At 48.9% G+C, this 19,345-nt stretch overlaps 1 protein-coding gene across 1 annotated transcript in view; it reads left to right on the top strand.

Annotated features, from left to right (window-relative positions):
• LOC124022015 (ligand-dependent nuclear receptor corepressor-like protein) overlaps positions 1–17,296 on the top strand; it is a 25,759-nt gene extending 8,463 nt beyond the window's left edge. The window contains exons 2-7 of the mRNA XM_046337071.1: positions 119–184; positions 791–861; positions 1,851–1,965; positions 2,689–2,880; positions 8,822–8,900; positions 17,095–17,296. Coding sequence (XP_046193027.1) covers positions 119–184; positions 791–861; positions 1,851–1,965; positions 2,689–2,880; positions 8,822–8,900; positions 17,095–17,296 — 725 coding nt within the window. The remainder of the gene's footprint in view (positions 1–118; positions 185–790; positions 862–1,850; positions 1,966–2,688; positions 2,881–8,821; positions 8,901–17,094) is intronic.
• Positions 17,297–19,345: the final 2,049 nt, after the last annotated feature.

Genomic DNA, 19,345 nt, shown 5'->3' with positions numbered 1-19,345 from the left:
CTAGACTACCTGCCTCCTCTACACTCTAACCACTAGGCTACCTGCCTCCTCTACACTCTAACCACTAGGCTACCTGCCTCCTCTACACTCTAACCACTAGGCTACATGTGTATTCCAGGGTTCGAGAGCATTCTGGAGGGAATCTATGGCCCGTTGCTGCTCAGAGACCTCAATATTTTTGATGGTGAGTGTCAGTGTGTGTGTGTGTGTGTGTGTGTGTGTGTGTGTGTGTGTGTGTGTGTGTGTGTGTGTGTGTGTGTGTGTGTGTGTGTGTGTGTGTGTGTGTGTGTGTGTGTGTGTGTGTTTTCGTGTGGTATTTTGTGTTAGTGTGAGTCTTGTCTTTGACATATGATCGTGTGTGTGTGTGTGTGTGTGTGTGTGTGTGTGTGTGTGTGTGTGTGTGTGTGTGTGTGTGTGTTTGTGTGGTGTTTGTGTGTGTGTGTGTGTGTGTGTGTGTGTGTGTGTGTGTGTGTGTGTGTTGTGTGTGTGTGTGTGTGTGTGTGTGTGTGTGTGTGTGTGTGTGTGTGTGTGTGTGTGTGTGTGTGTGTGTGTGTGTGTGTGTGTGTGTGTGTGTGTGTGTGTGTGTGTGTGTGTGTATTTTCGTACAGGTATTTTGTGTTAGGCATGAGTCTTGTCTTTGACATATGATCGTGTGTGTGTGTGTGTGTGTGTGTGTGTGTGTGTGTGTGTGTGTGTGTGTGTGTGTGTGTGTGTGTGTGTGTGTGTGTGTGTGTGTGTGTGTGTGTGTGTGTGTGTGTGTGTGTGTGTGTGTGTGTGTGTGTGTTTCCAGACTGTGAACCCGAGGAGCTAGAGGACTGGGCAGTGAAGGCCAGTTGTTCCTTCTGCAGCCTGCTCATCAATGTAAGTTCAGCTCCGTGATACAAACGGACTGCTATTTTCTGTCTTGATTTAGTTCCAGCTCTCTCACTGAAACGCTTCAGTTTAGTTCACTCTCACTGAAACGCTTCAGTTTAGTTCCAGCTCTCACTGAAACGCTTCAGTTTAGTTCCAGCTCTCTCACTGAAAAGCTTCAGTTTAGTTCCAGCTCTCTCACTGAAAAGCTTCAGTTTAGTTCCAGCTCTCACTGAAACGCTTCAGTTTAGTTCCAGCTCTCTCACTGAAACGCTTCAGTCTAGTTCCTGCTCTCTCACGGAAACGCTTCAGTTTAGTTCCAGCTCTCTCACTGAAAAGCTTCAGTTTAGTTCCAGCTCTCTCACTGAAAAGCTTCAGTTTAGTTCCAGCTCTCTCACTGAAACGCTTCAGTTTAGTTCCAGCTCTCTCACTGAAACGCTTCAGTTTAGTTCCAGCTCTCTCACTGAAACGCTTCAGTTTAGTTCCAGCTCTCTCACTGAAAAGCTTCAGTTTAGTTCCAGCTCTCTCACTGAAAAGCTTCAGTTTAGTTCCAGCTCTCTCACTGAAACGCTTTAGTTTAGTTCCAGCTCTCTCATAGAAACGCTTCAGTTAGTTCCAGCTCTCTCATAGAAACGCTTCAGTTAGTTCCAGCTCTCTCACGGAAACGCTTCAGTCTTGTTCCAGCTCTCTCACGGAAACGCTTCAGTCTTGTTCCAGCTCTCTCAGGGAAAAGCTTCAGTTTAGTTCCAGCTCTCTCACTGAAATTGGTTGTGTTCCTCTGCTCAGACGTTGCGTGCATCAACCAATGGTTGCGCGCCACGTCATGGACTGCGTCATGGACATCATGATGCAGTTAGCTGATATATAAAATAAGGATCCAGACGTTGTAAGATCTGGCAGGCGTCTGGGCAGAGGAACGCCCCCTACGGCGTTGTTGCGGTTTTGTATGTGTTGTTACGACGCGTCGGTGATGTCATTGTCTCTTCCTCCTCTAATAGGACCATGTCCCAGTGGCCGCCTCCCCCTCAGACGACACGCCCTCCCAAGCCCCTTCCCTCTCGGACAGCAGCCTATCAGCTCACAGGTTCCTCCAGGCTGTGTTCCATAAGAAAGGTGAGTCCCCGTCCGACTAGAACAGAGATGACGGCGTTTACACTCTTAATGCTAACAGCGCTACGTAGCATCGTTGGCTACCTGGTTTACACTCTTCATGCTAACAGCGCTACGTAGCATCGTTGGCTACCTGGTTTACACTCTTAATGCTAACAGCGCTACGTAGCATCGTTGGCTACCTGGTTTACACTCTTAATGATAACAGCGCTACGTAGCATCGTTGGCTACCTGGTTTACACTCTTAATGCTAACAGCGCTACGTAGCATCGTTGGCTACCTGGTTGACACTCTTAATGCTAACAGCGCTACGTAGCATCGTTGGCTACCTGGTTTACAATCTTAATGATAACAGCACTACGTAGCATCGTTGGCTACCTGGTTTACACTCTTAATGCTAACAGCGCTACGTAGCATCGTTGGCTACCTGGTTGACACTCTTAATGCTAACAGCGCTACGTAGCATCGTTGGCTACCTGGTTTACACTCTTAATGATAACAGCACTACGTAGCATCGTTGGCTACCTGGTTTACACTCTTAATGCTAACAGCGCTACGTAGCATCGTTGGCTACCTGGTTTATACGCGCTAAGATAAATGTACGTAGACAGTGTGTTTACCTGTGATTGGCTGAGATAAATGTACGTAGACAGTGTGCTTACCTGTGATTGGCTGAGATAAATGTACGTAGACAGTGTGTTTACCTGTGATTGGCTGTCTGTCCAGAGCTGGTGTCCAGTGGAGACCCTAACGTCCCTCTGGTAGCCCAGGAACTGATGAAGAGGATGGTGAGGCAGTTTGCCATTGAGTACGCCTCCAAGACACGCCTTACCACCACCACAGGCTCCCAGCGTGCTGACCTCGACTCACCTCTAGACCTCACTCTGACACGGAACCAGGAGGAGGAACCCACACCAGGTAGAGAACCCGACAGGACTTAGAACCCACACCAGGAAGAGAACTCGACAGGACTTGTAACCCATACCAGGTAGAGAACCAACACCAGATAGAGAACCCAACAGGACATAGAACCAATACCAGATAGAGAACCCAACAGGACTTAGAACCCACACCAGGTAGAGGACCCAACCGGACTTTGAACCCATACCAGGTAGAGAACCCACACCAGGTAGAGGACCCAACAGGACTTAGAACAAACACCAGGGAGAGAACCCAACAGGACATAGAACCAATACCAGGTAGAGAGCCCAACAGGGCTTAGAACCCACACCAGGTAGAGAGCCCAACAGGGCTTAGAACCCACACCGGGTAGAGAGCCCAACAGGGCTTAGAACCCACACCGGGCAGAGATCCCAACAGGGCTTAGAACCCACACCGGGTAGAGAGCCCAACAGGGCTTAGAACCCACACCGGGTAGAGAGCCCAACAGGGCTTAGAACCCACACCGGGCAGAGATCCCAACAGGGCTTAGAACCCACACCGGGTAGAGAGCGCAACAGGGCTTAGAACCCACACCGGGTAGAGAGCGCAACAGGGCTTAGAACCCACACCAGGTGGGGTATACTACAAAGCGGGAACAATGAGTTAGCCAGCCAACTTGCCTTAACTATTTTTACATTGTTTTTTTTATTTAAAGATGAGCTTAAAATGGGCAAGGTCTAATTGACTGTTTCGCTAAGCCCCGCCCTGAAATGTATAGCAACTGTAGTCGAGCCCGAAACGCATGAAGGGCAGTGGGAAACGTGTAAATAATTAAACAGCGCACCAGGTACTGATTCCTGAAATGCAGAGCCTGTTGGGAGTATTATCAGAATCACAAAACTATATTTTTGTTAGTATTTGCTAGCTCAGCTGGTTAGCTTAGCTCAGCTGGTTAGCTAGCTCAGCTGGTTAACTTAGCTCAGCTGGTTAGCTTAGAGCTAGTTAGAGCTAGCTCTTTCTTATTGACCACCAAACGTTGTTAACGCTAGCTAGCCGCTTGCTAGAACTTGTTTTCTCTAAATGGATGTTTGCTAGCTAAGATGGCTATATTAGGAATTTGAACTCATCTTGGCTGTCGACATCAGCAAACGATTTGAAAGCACTTTTATAATCCCAAAATGGGTTAGTAACTCGTACTATACAGGGTGTATTCAGTGGCTAGCCACACTACGAAACAACTTGACCAGGTTTCCCCCGTGAAGACGTTGTAGCGACAATCCACCACAACAAGAGTTTCCTGATTTAGCCGTGTTTATTTTCATTGCGTGTATTAAAAACATAGTTTGAGATCATTGTGAGGAGATTTCTCCAACGGTTAGAAGGGGAAAATGGGGTTCCGGGGGAAAACGCTGTCGGAGATTGCATCAGTATCCAAGGGAACCAGAGGTTGCATCAGTATCCAATGGAACCAGAGGTTGCATCATTTTGAACCAGAGGTTGTATCAGTATCCAAGGGAACCAGAGGTTGTATCAGTATCCAAGGGAACCAGAGGTTGCATCAGTATCCAAGGGAACCAGAGGTTGTGTCAGTATCCAAGGGAACCAGAGGTTGCATCAGTATCCAAGGGAACCAGAGGTTGTATCAGTATCCAAGGGAACCAGAGGTTGCATCAGTATCCAATGGAACCAGAGGTTGCATCAGTATCCAAGGGAACCAGAGGTTGTATCAGTATCCAATGGAACCAGAGGTTGCATCATTTTGAACCAGAGGTTGTATCAGTATCCAAGGGAACCAGAGGTTGTATCAGTATCCAAGGGAACCAGAGGTTGCATCATTTTGAACCAGAGGTTGTATCAGTATCCAAGGGAACCAGAGTTTGCATCAGTATCCAAGGGAACCAGAGGTTGCATCAGTATCCAAGGGAACCAGAGGTTGCATCCGTATCCAAGGGAACCAGAGGTTGCATCATTTTGAACCAGAGGTTGCGTCAGTATCCAAGGGAACCAGAGGTTGCATCAGTATCCAAGGGAACCAGAGGTTGTATCAGTATCCAAGGGAACCAGAGGTTGTATCAGTATCCAAGGGAACCAGAGGTTGTATCAGTATCCAAGGGAACCAGAGGTTGTATCAGTATCCAAGGGAACCAGAGGTTGCATCAGTATCCAAGGGAACCAGAGGTTGCATCATTTTGAACCAGAGGTTGTATCAGTATCCAAGGGAACCAGAGGTTGCATCAGTATCCAAGGGAACCAGAGGTTGCATCAGCATCCAAGAGAACCAGAGGGTTTTAGCGAAGGGTCGATTGATTCAACACCCGAAAACTCATATCTATAAGTTTCTCTTTTTTTGTTGTTGTTATTTTTAAATGAATTATTTCTCGTTGCTTATCAAAGTTGAAAAGCCGAAGAACATTAGGTACATCCTGGTACTTTCCTCAGGTGCTGGAGTTGTAGACTCCAGGACAACAGAAAGGAAGAACGCCGAACACTGCGGCTCATAGTCCCGGGTGATATTTATAACATCCGTGCTTATCAACGATACCTGGTTAACTGTTTGATCCTGCTTTGTAGTAGGCTGCTCTGGGAGAGAACCCACACCAAGGTTGAGGATTACCCAGGTCAGGATAACGTTGTTGAGGATTACCCAGGTCAGGATAACGTTGTTGAGGATACCCAGGTCAGGATAACGTTGTTGAGGATTACCCAGGTCAGGATAACGTTGTTGAGGATTACCCAGGTCAGGATAACGTTGTTGAGGATACCCAGGTCAGGATAACGTTGTTGAGGATTACCCAGGTCAGGATAACGTTGTTGAGGATTACCCAGGTCAGGATAACGTTGTTGAGGATTACCCAGGTCAGGATAATGTTGTTGAGGATTACCCAGGTCAGGATAACGTTGTTGCACCTAGGTTGAGGATACCCAGGTCAGGATAACGTTGTTGAGGATTACCCATGTCAGGATAACGTTGTTGAGGATACCCAGGTCAGGATAACTTTGTAGCACCTAGGTTGAGTATTACCCAGGTCAGGATAACGTTGTTGAGGATACCCAGGTCAGGATAACTTTGTAGCACCTAGGTTGAGGATTACCCAGGTCAGGATAACGTTGTTGAGGATTACCCAGGTCAGGATAACGTTGTAGCACCCAGGTTGAGGATTAACCAGGTCAGGATAACTTTGTTAGGTTGAGGATTACCCAGGTCAGGATAACGTTGTAGCACCTAGGTTGAGGATTACCCAGGTCAGGATAACGTTGTTGAGGATTACCCAGGTCAGGATAACGTTGTAGCACCCAGGTTGAGGATTAACCAGGTCAGGATAACATTGTAGCACCTAGGTTGAGGATTACCCAGGTCAGGATAACGTTGTTGAGGATTACCCAGGTCAGGATAACGTTGTTGAGGATTACCCATGTCAGGATAACGTTGCACCTAGGTTGAGGATTACCCAGGTCAGGATAACGTTGTTGAGGATTACCCAGGTCAGGATAATGTTGTTGAGGATTACCCAGGTCAGGATAACGTTGTTGAGGATTACCCAGGTCAGGATAATGTTGTAGCACCTAGGTTGAGGATTACCCAGGTCAGGATAACGTTGTTGAGGATTACCCAGGTCAAGATAACGTTGTAGCACCTAGGTTGAGGATTACCCAGGTCAGGATAACGTTGTAGCACCTAGGTTGAGGATTACCCAGGTCAGGATAACGTTGTTGAGGATTACCCAGGTCAGGATAACATTGTTGAGGATTACCCAGGTCAGGATAACGTTGTTGAGGATTACCCAGGTCAGGATAACGTTGTAGCACCTAGGTTGAGGATTACCCAGGTCAGGATAATGTTGTAGCACCTAGGTTGAGGATTACCCAGGTCAGGATAACGTTGTTGAGGATTACCCAGGTCAGGATAACGTTGTTGAGGATTACCCAGGTCAGGATAACGTTGTTGAGGATTACCCAGGTCAGGATAACGTTGTAGCTTTGGGAAATACACAGATTCATTGGGACCAGAGCCGTTGCTAACTAGCATTGCTGGTTTCATTTTTGTTTAGAATTCTTCCTCGTTTATGCAAAAGGTTATGGTATATTAGAATCCTTGTCCCATCTTTGACCTAGAACCACACCACGTATAGAACCCAACAGGACCTAGAACCAATACCAGGTAGAGAACCCAATAGGACCTAGAGCCACACCAGGTAGGGAACCCAACAGGATTGAGAACCCAACAGGACCTAGAACCAATACCAGGTAGAGAACCCAACAGGACCTAGAGCCACACCAGGTAGAGAACCCAACAGGACCTAGAACCACACCATGTAGAGAACCCAACAGGACCTAGAACCAATACCATGTAGAGAACCCAACAGGACCTAGAACCAATACCAGGTAGAGAACCCAACAGGACCTAGAACCAATACCAGGTAGAGAACCCAACAGTACCTAGAACCAATACCAGGTAGAGAACCCAACAGGACCTAGAGCCACACCAGGTAGAGAACCCAACAGGACCGATAGCCACACCAGGTAGAGAACCGAACAGGACCTAGAGCCACACCAGGTAGAGAACCCAACAGGACCTAGAGCCACACCAGGTAGAGAACCCAACAGGACCTAGAGCCACACCAGGTAGAGAACCCAACAGGACTTAGAACCACACCATGTAGAGAACCCAACAGGACCTAGAGCCACACCAGGTAGGGAACCCAACAGGACTGAGAACCCAACAGGACTTAGAACCAATACCAGGTAGAGAACCCAACAGGACCTAGAGCCACACCAGGTAGAGAACCCAACAGGACCTAGAGCCACACCAGGTAGAGAACCCAACATGACCTAGAACCCACACATTTCTAACTAGTTGCCTGACCTCTGACTAGTTGCCTGACCTCTGACTAGGTTTCTGACCTCTGACTAGGTTTCTGACCTCTGACTAGGTTTCTGACCTCTGACTAGTTGTCTGACCTCCGACTAGCTGTCTGACTAGTTGTCTGACCTCCGACTAGTTGACTAGTTGTCTGACCTCTGACTAGTTGTCTGACCTCCTACTAGCTGTCTGACTAGTTGTCTGACCTCCGACTAGTTGTCTGACCTCTGACCAGTTGCCTGACCTCTGACTAGTTGTTTGACCTCTGACTAGTTGTCTGACTAGTTGTCTGACCTCTGACTAGTTGACTAGGTGTCTGACCTCTGGCTAGTTGTCTGACTAGTTGTCTGACCTCTGACTAGTTGTCTGACCTCTGACTAGCTGTCTGATTCCTCCTCCCGTAGCGGACAGTGTGCTCAACCTCTGACTAGTTGTCTGACCTCTGACTAGTTGTCTGACCTCTGACTAGTTGTCTGATTCCTCCTCCCGTAGCGGACAGTGTGCTCAACCTCTGACTAGTTGTCTGACCTCCGACTAGTTGTCTGACCTCTGACCAGTTGCCTGACCTCTGACTAGTTGTTTGACCTCTGACTAGTTGTCTGACTAGTTGTCTGACCTCTGACTAGTTGACTAGGTGTCTGACCTCTGGCTAGTTGTCTGACTAGTTGTCTGACCTCTGACTAGTTGTCTGACCTCTGACTAGCTGTCTGATTCCTCCTCCCGTAGCGGACAGTGTGCTCAACCTCTGACGAGTTGTCTGACCTCTAGGTGTCTGACCTCTGACTAGGTGTCTGACCTCTGACTAGTTGTCTGACTAGGTGTCTGACCTCTGACTAGTTGACTGACTAGGTGTCTGACCTCTGACTAGGTGTCTGACTAGGTGTCTGACTAGGTGTCTGACCTCTGACTAGTTGTCTGACCTCGGACTGACTGACTAGTTGTCTGACCTCTGACTAGTTGTCTGACCTCTGACTAGTTGTCTGACTAGGTGTCTGACCTCTGATTAGTTGTCTGACTAGGTGTCTGACCTCTGACTAGGTGTCTGACTAGTTGTCTGACTAGGTGTCTGACCTCTGACTAGTTGTCTGACTAGTTGTCTGATTCCTTCTCCCGTAGCGGACAGTGTGCTCGACCTCTCCAAGCGGAACTCTGCCAGCTCGGCGTCCACGTCACCCACCATTCACAAAGCCTCAGGGTGAGTGTCTCTCCTCTCATTGGTCCATAATGTCCATACTAGCACGATACTTAGTATGCATAGCCGATAGATGCCGTCATTACTATTTACCATGCATTGACAATACAATATTTCACTATTTAGCCTGTACGGCAAAACCACAACATAATTCACAGTAGTGGGACACAGTAGTGACAGTGTTACAGTGTTAGGTGGTCTGTACCAGGAGACTGTCTGTCTAGTGGTGGATGTAGTGGGACAGTGTTAGGTGGTCTGTATCAGTAGACTGTCTGTAGTGGGACAGTGTTAGGTGGTCTGTATCAGTAGACTGTCTGTAGTGGGACAGTGTTAGGTGGTCTGTATCAGTAGACTGTCTGTAGTGGGACAGTGTTAGGTGGTCTGTATCAGTAGACTGTCTGTCTATTGGTCGATGTAGTGGGACAGTGTTAGGTGGTCTGTATCAGTAGACTGTCTGTCTAGTGGTGGATGTAGTGGGACAGTGTTAGGTGGTCTGTATCAGTAGACTGTCTGGTGGTGGATGTAGTGGGACAGTGTTAGGTGGTCTGTATCAGTAGACTGTCTAGTGGTGGATGTAGTGGGACAGTGTTAGGTGGTCTGTACCAGTAGACTGTCTGTCTAGTGGTGGATGTAGTGGGACAGTGTTAGGTGGTCTGTATCAGTAGACTGTCTGTCTGGTGGTGGATGTAGTGGGACAGTGTTAGGTGGTCTGTATCAGTAGACTGTCTGTCTAGTGGTAGATGTAGTGGGACAGTGTTAGGTGGTCTGTATCAGTAGACTGTCTAGTGGTGGATGTAGTGGGACAGTGTTAGGTGGTCTGTACCAGTAGACTGTCTGTCTGATGGTGGATGTAGTGGGACAGTGTTAGGTGGTCTGTATCAGTAGACTGTCTGTCTGATGGTGGATGTAGTGGGACAGTGTTAGGTGGTCTGTATCAGTAGACTGTCTAGTGGTGGATGTAGTGGGACAGTGTTAGGTGGTCTGTATCAGTAGACTGTCTAGTGGTGGATGTAGTGGGACAGTGTTAGGTGGTCTGTATCAGTAGACTGTCTAGTGGTGGATGTAGTGGGACAGTGTTAGGTGGTCTGTATCAGTAGACTGTCTAGTGGTGGATGTAGTGGGACAGTGTTAGGTGGTCTGTATCAGTAGACTGTCTGTCTAGTGGTAGATGTAGTGGGACAGGACAGTGTTAGGTGGTCTGTACCAGTAGACTGTCTGTCTAGTGGTGGATGTAGTGGGACAGTGTTAGGTGGTCTGTACCAGTAGACTGTCTGTCTGGTGGTGGATGTAGTGGGACAGTGTTAGGTGGTCTGTATCAGTAGACTGTCTGTCTAGTGGTGGATGTAGTGGGACAGTGTTAGGTGGTCTGTATCAGTAGACTGTCTGTCTAGTGGTGGATGTAGTGGGACAGTGTTAGGTGGTCTGTATCGGTAGACTGTCTGTCTAGTGGTGGATGTAGTGGGACAGTGTTAGGTGGTCTGTATCAGTAGACTGTCTGTCTAGTGGTGGATGTAGTGGGACAGTGTTAGGTGGTCTGTATCAGTAGACTGTCTGTACTGGGACAGTGTTAGGTGGTCTGTATCAGTAGACGGTCTAGTGGTGGATGTAGTGGGACAGTGTTAGGTGGTCTGTACCAGGAGACTGTCTGTCTAGTGGTGGATGTAGTGGGACAGTGTTAGGTGGTCTGTGGTCTGTATCAGTAGACTGTCTGTCTAGTGGTGGATGTAGTGGGACAGTGTTAGGTGGTCTGTATCAGTAGACTGTCTGTGTAGTGGTGGATGTAGTGGGACAGTGTTAGGTGGTCTGTATCAGTAGACTGTCTGTCTAGTGGTGGATGTAGTGGGACAGTGTTAGGTGGTCTGTATCAGTAGACTGTCTAGTGGTGGATGTAGTGGGACAGTGTTAGGTGGTCTGTATCAGTAGACTGTCTGTCTGGTGGTGGATGTAGTGGGACAGTGTTAGGTGGTCTGTATCAGTAGACTGTCTAGTGGTGGATGTAGTAGGACAGTGTTAGGTGGTCTGTATCAGTAGACTGTCTAGTGGGTGGATGTAGTGGGACAGTGTTAGGTGGTCTGTATCAGTAGACTGTCTGGTGGTGGATGTAGTGGGACAGTGTTAGGTGGTCTGTATCAGTAGACTGTCTGTCTAGTGGTGGATGTAGTGGGACAGTGTTAGGTGGTCTGTATCAGTAGACTGTCTAGTGGTGGATGTAGTGGGACAGTGTTAGGTGGTCTGTATCAGTAGACTGTCTGTCTAGTGGTGGATGTAGTGGGACAGTGTTAGATGGTCTGTATCAGTAGACTGTCTAGTGGTGGATGTAGTGGGACAGTGTTAGGTGGTCTGTACCAGTAGACTGTCTGTCTGATGGTGGATGTAGTGGGACAGTGTTAGGTGGTCTGTACCAGTAGACTGTCTGTCTAGTGGTGGATGTAGTGGGACAGTGTTAGGTGGTCTGTATCGGTAGACTGTCTGTCTAGTGGTGGATGTAGTGGGACAGTGTTAGGTGGTCTGTACCAGTAGACTGTCTGTCTAGTGGTGGATGTAGTGGGACAGTGTTAGGTGGTCTGTATCAGTAGACTGTCTGTCTTGTGGTGGATGTAGTGGGACAGTGTTAGGTGGTCTGTATCAGTAGACTGTCTGTCTTGTGGTGGATGTAGTGGGACAGTGTTAGGTGGTCTGTATCAGTAGACTGTCTGTCTAGTGGTGGATGTAGTGGGACAGTGTTAGGTGGTCTACATCAGTAGACTGTCTGGTGGTGGATGTAGTGGGACAGTGTTAGGTGGTCTGTATCGGTAGACTGTCTAGTGGTGGATGTAGTGGGACAGTGTTAGGTGGTCTGTATCAGTAGACTGTCTGTCTAGTGGTGGATATAGTGGGACAGTGTTAGGTGGTCTGTACCAGTAGACTGTCTGTCTAGTGGTGGATGTAGTGGGACAGTGTTAGGTGGTCTGTATCAGTAGACTGTCTGTCTAGTGGTGGATGTAGTGGGACAGTGTTAGGTGGTCTGTATCAGTAGACTGTCTGATGGTGGATGTAGTGGGACAGTGTTAGGTGGTCTGTATCAGTAGACTGTCTGGTGGTGGATGTAGTGGGACAGTGTTAGGTGGTCTGTATCAGTAGACTGTCTAGTGGTGGATGTAGTGGGACAGTGTTAGGTGGTCTGTATCAGTAGACTGTCTGTCTAGTGGTGGATGTAGTGGGACAGTGGGACAGTGTTAGGTGGTCTGTATCAGTAGACTGTCTGTCTAGTGGTGGATGTAGTGGGACAGTGTTAGGTGGTCTGTATCAGTAGACTGTCTAGTGGTGGATGTAGTGGGACAGTGTTAGGTGGTCTGTACCAGTAGACTGTCTAGTGGTGGATGTAGTGGGACAGTGTTAGGTGGTCTGTATCAGTAGACTGTCTGTCTTGTGGTGGATGTAGTGGGACAGTGTTAGGTGGTCTGTATCAGTAGACTGTCTGTCTAGTGGTGGATGTAGTGGGACAGTGTTAGGTGGTCTGTATCAGTAGACTGTCTGTCTAGTGGTGGATGTAGTGGGACAGTGTTAGGTGGTCTGTATCAGTAGACTGTCTGTCTAGTGGTGGATGTAGTGGGACAGTGTTAGGTGGTCTGTATCAGTAGACTGTCTGTCTAGTGGTGGATGTAGTGGGACAGTGTTAGGTGGTCTGTATCAGTAGACTGTCTGTCTGAGTGGTGGATGTAGTGGGACAGTGTTAGGTGGTCTGTATCAGTAGACTGTCTGTCTAGTGGTGGATGTAGTGGGACAGTGTTAGGTGGTCTGTATCAGTAGACTGTCTGTCTGGTGGTGGATGTAGTGGGACAGTGTTAGGTGGTCTGTATCAGTAGACTGTCTGTCTAGTGGTGGATGTAGTGGGACAGTGTTAGGTGGTCTGTATCTAGACTGTCTAGTGGTGGATGTAGTGGGACAGTGTTAGGTGGTCTGTATCAGTAGACTGTCTGTCTAGTGGTGGATGTAGTGGGACAGTGTTAGGTGGTCTGTATCAGTAGACTGTCTGTCTAGTGGTGGATGTAGTGGGACAGTGTTAGGTGGTCTGTATCAGTCTGTGGTGGATGTAGTGGGACAGTGTTAGGTGGTCTGTATCAGTAGATGTCTGTCTAGTGGTGGATGTGGGACAGTGTTAGTAGACTGTCTGTCTAGTGGTGGATGTAGTGGGACAGTGTTAGGTGGTCTGTATCAGTAGACTGTCTGTCTGTGGTGGATGTAGTGGGACAGTGTTAGGTGGTCTGTATCAGTAGACTGTCTGTCTAGTGGTGGATGTAGTGGGACAGTGTTAGGTGGTCTGTATCAGTAGACTGTCTGTCTAGTGGTGGATGTAGTGGGACAGTGTTAGGTGGTCTGTATCCAGTAGACTGTCTGTCTGGTGGTGGATGTAGTGGGACAGTGTTAGGTGGTCTGTATCAGTAGACTGTCTGTCTGTGGTGGATGTAGTGGGACAGTGTTAGGTGGTCTGTATCAGTAGACTGTCTAGTGGTGGATGTAGTGGGACAGTGTTAGGTGGTCTGTATCAGTAGACTGTCTGTCTAGTGGTGGATGTAGTGGGACAGTGTTAGGTGGTCTGTATCAGTAGACTGTCTAGTGGTGGATGTAGTGGGACAGTGTTAGGTGGTCTGTACAGTGACTGTCTGTCTAGTGGTGGATGTAGTGGGACAGTGTTAGGTGGTCTGTATCAGTAGACTGTCTGTCTGGAGTGGTGGATGTAGTGGGACAGTGTTAGGTGGTCTGTATCAGTAGACTGTCTGTCTAGTGGTGGATGTAGTGGGACAGTGTTAGGTGGTCTGTATCAGTAGACTGTCTGTCTAGTGGTGGATGTAGTGGTGTTAGGTGGTCTGTATGTCTGTCTAGTGGTGGATGTAGTGGGACAGTGTTAGGTGGTCTGTATCAGTAGACTGTCTGTCTAGTGGTGGATGTAGTGGGACAGTGTTAGGTGGTCTGTATCAGTAGACTGTCTGTCTAGTGGTGGATGTAGTGGGACAGTGTTAGGTGGTCTGTATCAGTAGACTGTCTGTCTAGTGGTGGATGTAGTGGGACAGTGTTAGGTGGTCTGTATCAGTAGACTGTCTGTCTAGTGGTGGATGTAGTGGGACAGTGTTAGGTGGTCTGTATCAGTAGACTGTCTGTCTGTGGTGGATGTAGTGGGACAGTGTTAGGTGGTCTGTATCAGTAGACTGTCTAGTGGTGGATGTAGTGGGACAGTGTTAGGTGGTCTGTATCAGTAGACTGTCTAGTGGTGGATGTAGTGGGACAGTGTTAGGTGGTCTGTATCAGTAGACTGTCTGTGGTGGATGTAGTGGGACAGTGTTAGGTGGTCTGTATCAGTAGACTGTCTGTCTAGTGGTGGATGTAGTGGGACAGTGTTAGGTGGTCTGTATCAGTAGACTGTCTAGTATGACAGTGTTAGGTGGTCTGTATCAGTAGACTGTCTGTCTAGTGGTGGATGTAGTGGGACAGTGTTAGGTGGTCTGTATCAGTAGACTGTCTAGTGGTGGATGTAGTGGGACAGTGTTAGGTGGTCTGTACCAGTAGACTGTCTGTCTGATGGTGGATGTAGTGGGACAGTGTTAGGTGGTCTGTACCAGTAGACTGTCTGTCTAGTGGTGGATGTAGTGGGACAGTGTTAGGTGGTCTGTATCAGTAGACTGTCTGTCTAGTGGTGGATGTAGTGGGACAGTGTTAGGTGGTCTGTACCAGTAGACTGTCTGTCTAGTGGTGGATGTAGTGGGACAGTGTTAGGTGGTCTGTATCAGTAGACTGTCTGTCTTGTGGTGGATGTAGTGGGACAGTGTTAGGTGGTCTGTATCAGTAGACTGTCTGTCTTGTGGTGGATGTAGTGGGACAGTGTTAGGTGGTCTGTATCAGTAGACTGTCTGTCTAGTGGTGGATGTAGTGGGACAGTGTTAGGTGGTCTACATCAGTAGACTGTCTGGTGGTGGATGTAGTGGGACAGTGTTAGGTGGTCTGTATCGGTAGACTGTCTAGTGGTGGATGTAGTGGGACAGTGTTAGGTGGTCTGTATCAGTAGACTGTCTGTCTAGTGGTGGATGTAGTGGGACAGTGTTAGGTGGTCTGTACCAGTAGACTGTCTGTCTAGTGGTGGATGTAGTGGGACAGTGTTAGGTGGTCTGTATCAGTAGACTGTCTGTCTAGTGGTGGATGTAGTGGGACAGTGTTAGGTGGTCTGTATCAGTAGACTGTCTGATGGTGGATGTAGTGGGACAGTGTTAGGTGGTCTGTATCAGTAGACTGTCTGGTGGTGGATGTAGTGGGACAGTGTTAGGTGGTCTGTATCAGTAGACTGTCTAGTGGTGGATGTAGTGGGACAGTGTTAGGTGGTCTGTATCAGTAGACTGTCTGTCTAGTGGTGGATGTAGTGGGACAGTGTTAGGTGGTCTGTATCAGTAGACTGTCTGTCTAGTGGTGGATGTAGTGGGACAGTGTTAGGTGGTCTGTATCAGTAGACTGTCTAGTGGTGGATGTAGTGGGACAGTGTTAGGTGGTCTGTATCAGTAGACTGTCTAGTGGTGGATGTAGTGGGACAGTGTTAGGTGGTCTGTACCAGTAGACTGTCTAGTGGTGGATGTAGTGGGACAGTGTTAGGTGGTCTGTATCAGTAGACTGTCTGTCTAGTGGTGGATGTAGTGGGACAGTGTTAGGTGGTCTGTATCAGTAGACTGTCTGTCTAGTGGTGGATGTAGTGGGACAGTGTTAGGTGGTCTGTATCAGTAGACTGTCTGTCTAGTGGTGGATGTAGTGGGACAGTGTTAGGTGGTCTGTATCAGTAGACTGTCTAGTGGTGGATGTAGTGGGACAGTGTTAGGTGGTCTGTATCAGTAGACTGTCTGTCTGGTGGTGGATGTAGTGGGACAGTGTTAGGTGGTCTGTATCAGTAGACTGTCTGTCTAGTGGTGGATGTAGTGGGACAGTGTTAGGTGGTCTGTATCAGTAGACTGTCTGTCTAGTGGTGGATGTAGTGGGACAGTGTTAGGTGGTCTGTATCAGTAGACTGTCTGTCTAGTGGTGGATGTAGTGGGACAGTGTTAGGTGGTCTGTATCAGTAGACTGTCTGTCTAGTGGATGTAGTGGGACAGTGTTAGGTGGTCTGTATCAGTAGACTGTCTGTCTAGTGGTGGATGTAGTGGGACAGTGTTAGGTGGTCTGTACAGTAGACTGTCTGTGGTGGATGTAGTGGGACAGTGTTAGGTGGTGGTAGACTGTCTGGTGGTGGATGTAGGGACAGTGTTAGGTGGTCTGTACAGTAGACTGTCTGTCTAGTGGTGGATGTAGTGGGACAGTGTTAGGTGGTCTGTATCAGTAGACTGTCTGTCTAGTGGTGGATGTAGTGGGACAGTGTTAGGTGGTCTGTATCATTAGACTGTCTCTCTAGTGGTGGATGAATTGGGACAGTGCTCTGGTATCAGTATAGCCAGGCTGTAGACTGTCTAGTGGTGGATGAATTGGGACAGTCCTCTGGTATCAGTATAGCCAGGCTGTAGACTGTCTAGAGGTGGATGAATTGGGACAGTCCTCTGGTATCAGTATAGCTAGGCTGTAGACTGTCTAGTGGTGGATGAATTGGGACAGTCCTCTGGTATCAGTATAGCCAGGCTGTATCAGACTGTCTGTCTAGTGGTGGATGAGGGACAGTCCTCTGGTAGTATAGCCAGGCTGTAGACTGTCTAGTGGTGGATGAATTGGGACATTCCTCTGGTATCAGTATAGCCGTAACGTCACAGTCTGGATCGTTCCTGTTTCCTAATGACGTTGTGGATCGGAAATCCTTTAACCAAAATACTGGACAGGGATGAACTACTCTGCAAACCTGTCTTCAATGTGACAGTCGCACAGAGATGATGTCACTGCCTCTCTTCGTGCGACAGTCGCACAGAGATGATGTCATTCCCTTTCTTTATATGACAGTCGCACAGAGATGATGTCACTGCCTCTCTTCGTGTGTCAGTCGGACAGAGATGATGTCACCCCTTTTCTTCATGGATGACAGTCGCACAGAGATGATGTCACTGCCTCTCTTCGTGCGACAGTCACGCAGAGATGTCACTCAACGACAATGTTGTCACAGATGACGTCGGCTCATGACAGACCGTGTACAGCACGACATAAAGGAGTCAACCCTCTCCCCTTCCCCGATCCTGACGGTGGTGTTTGGTCCTCCCCCCACTAGGAGGCAGCAGCAGCGTTGGGGAGCAGCCGGGGCGTACCAGACCGAGGAACACCATGCCCAGAGGTCCAGTGAGCTGTCTGTGGGGCTGCTGTCCAAGGCTCTGAGAGACGTGAGGTCTGGTCGTGGATCCGGGAGAACAGAGCTGCCCTTCTCTACGGGATCCCCCTTGAAATCTTGCGCTCAGAGCTGGGGGAGGATGTGACCTCACAGGATGTGACCAGTCACAGGATGTGGTGGATGCACGGTGAGGAGGTGCGGCTGGTGTTGCAGAGGGTGGCGGCCTGGGCGGAGCTGGGAGCGAGGGTGGAGAACGGAGAGATGCTCTTCTTCCCTCCTCTGTCTAGTGGTTGTCTGACCCAGCGTGGCCTGCAGAGGGTTTTGTCCCGGTCTCTACCCCCCAGCTCAGAGAGGAGCTTCACCAGTCCTGTATCCCCCAGGTCAGATCGCGCTGGGACAGACCAGCTGGTCTGTCCCAGAGCCTGCAGCCTGGCTGAGCCCCTGCACTACCACCCCCCACCACACCATGGCACCACCACACTGTTAGGTGGTCTGCCACCTCTTCCTCTAGACTGCTGAGACTTCACCGCTCCTCCTAGACTGTCCCCTCGACCTGCCTGACCTCTCACCCCACCACCGCTGTCCTCATTGGACGATCCTGGGAGGAAGGGGCGGAGCAGCGGGAGAACAAGCAGTCCAGGAAGAAGCGCGGGCGCTACCGGCAGTACGACCACGACCTGCTAGAGGAGGCTATCACCATGGTGATGGGGGCAGGATGAGCGTTTCCAAGGCCCAGGTGGTTTATGGGATACCTCACAGCACGCTGGAGTACAAGGTCAAAGAGCGAACGGAACCCTCAAGATACCGCCCAAGAGGAGGCCCGTCAGTGGTGGATGACTACGGACCGCACGGCAACCTCCAGACCCTGCCGGGTTCCACCGACTCAGGGACTAACGCTGCCACCAACAGGTTCTAGACTACAGAGTATTCGAGTCTAGAACCGACAACACTTGAACTCCTCTCGACCTCCAACAGAACATGAGAATGTTTTGTGGATCTGGGTCCAATACAGATTTCATAAATACTTCATAAATGTCATAAATACTTGGATGAACCTCTGCAAGTGCGCTTGGTTTGTTTTCGCTATGACTGGCAATGTTTGTAGATTTCTGGACTTCTGGTACCATTTGTTGCCTAATCGAGGTAAATCGAACACACCTCCATCTATTTGACCAATGTATCATATTGACCCCCCCCATGGACTGTGTGTCCATGCAGACCAGACCAGGTTATATTACCCAGGTCACTGTGTGTCCATGCAGACCAGGTTATATTACCCAGGTCACTGTGTGTCCATGCAGACCAGGTTATATTACCCAGGTCACTGTGTGTCCATGCAGACCAGGGATATATTACCCAGGTCACTGTGTGTCCATGCAGACTGGTGTTATATTACCCAGGTCACTGTGTGTCCATGCAGACCAGGTTATATTACCCAGGTCACTGTGTGTCCATGCAGACCAGGTTATATTACCCAGGTCACTGTGTGTCCATGCAGACCAGGTTATATTACCCAGGTCACTGTGTGTCCATGCAGACCAGGTTATATTACCCAGGTCACTGTGTGTCCATGCAGACCAGGTTATATTACCCAGGTCACTGTGTGTCCATGCAGACCAGGTTATATTACCCAGGTCACTGTGTGTCCATGCAGACCAGGGTTATATTACCCAGGTCACTGTGTGTCCATGCAGACCAGCTATATTATCACCATGGTCACTGTGTGTCCATGCAGACCAGGTTATTTACCCAGGTCACTGTCACAGCACCATGCAGACCAGACCAGGTTATATTACCCAGGTCACTGTGTGTCCATGCAGACCAGGTTATATTACCCTGGTCACTGTGTGTCCATGCAGACCAGGTTATATTACCCAGGTCACTGTGTGTCCATGAACCGATATTACAGGTCACACAGACCACTCCTCTACCTACCCAGGTCACTGTTTTGTGTCCATGCAGACCAGGTTATATTACCCAGGTCACTGTGGTTTGTCCATGGCAGAGATTTCACTTCTGGTACCATTTCACTGTTGCCATAGACCAGGTTATATTACTCCAGGTCACTGTGTCCATGCAGACCAGATGTAGGTCATATTGACCCATGTCACTGTGTGTCCATGCAGACCAGGTTATATTACCCAGGTCACTGTGTGTCCATGCAGACCAGGTTATATTACCCAGGTCACTGTGT

The sequence above is a fragment of the Oncorhynchus gorbuscha genome, unplaced genomic scaffold (genome assembly GCF_021184085.1).
Source record: "Oncorhynchus gorbuscha isolate QuinsamMale2020 ecotype Even-year unplaced genomic scaffold, OgorEven_v1.0 Un_scaffold_1262, whole genome shotgun sequence".
Lineage (NCBI taxonomy): Eukaryota > Metazoa > Chordata > Actinopteri > Salmoniformes > Salmonidae > Oncorhynchus > Oncorhynchus gorbuscha.
This window is presented reverse-complemented; position numbering and strand designations above follow the sequence as displayed.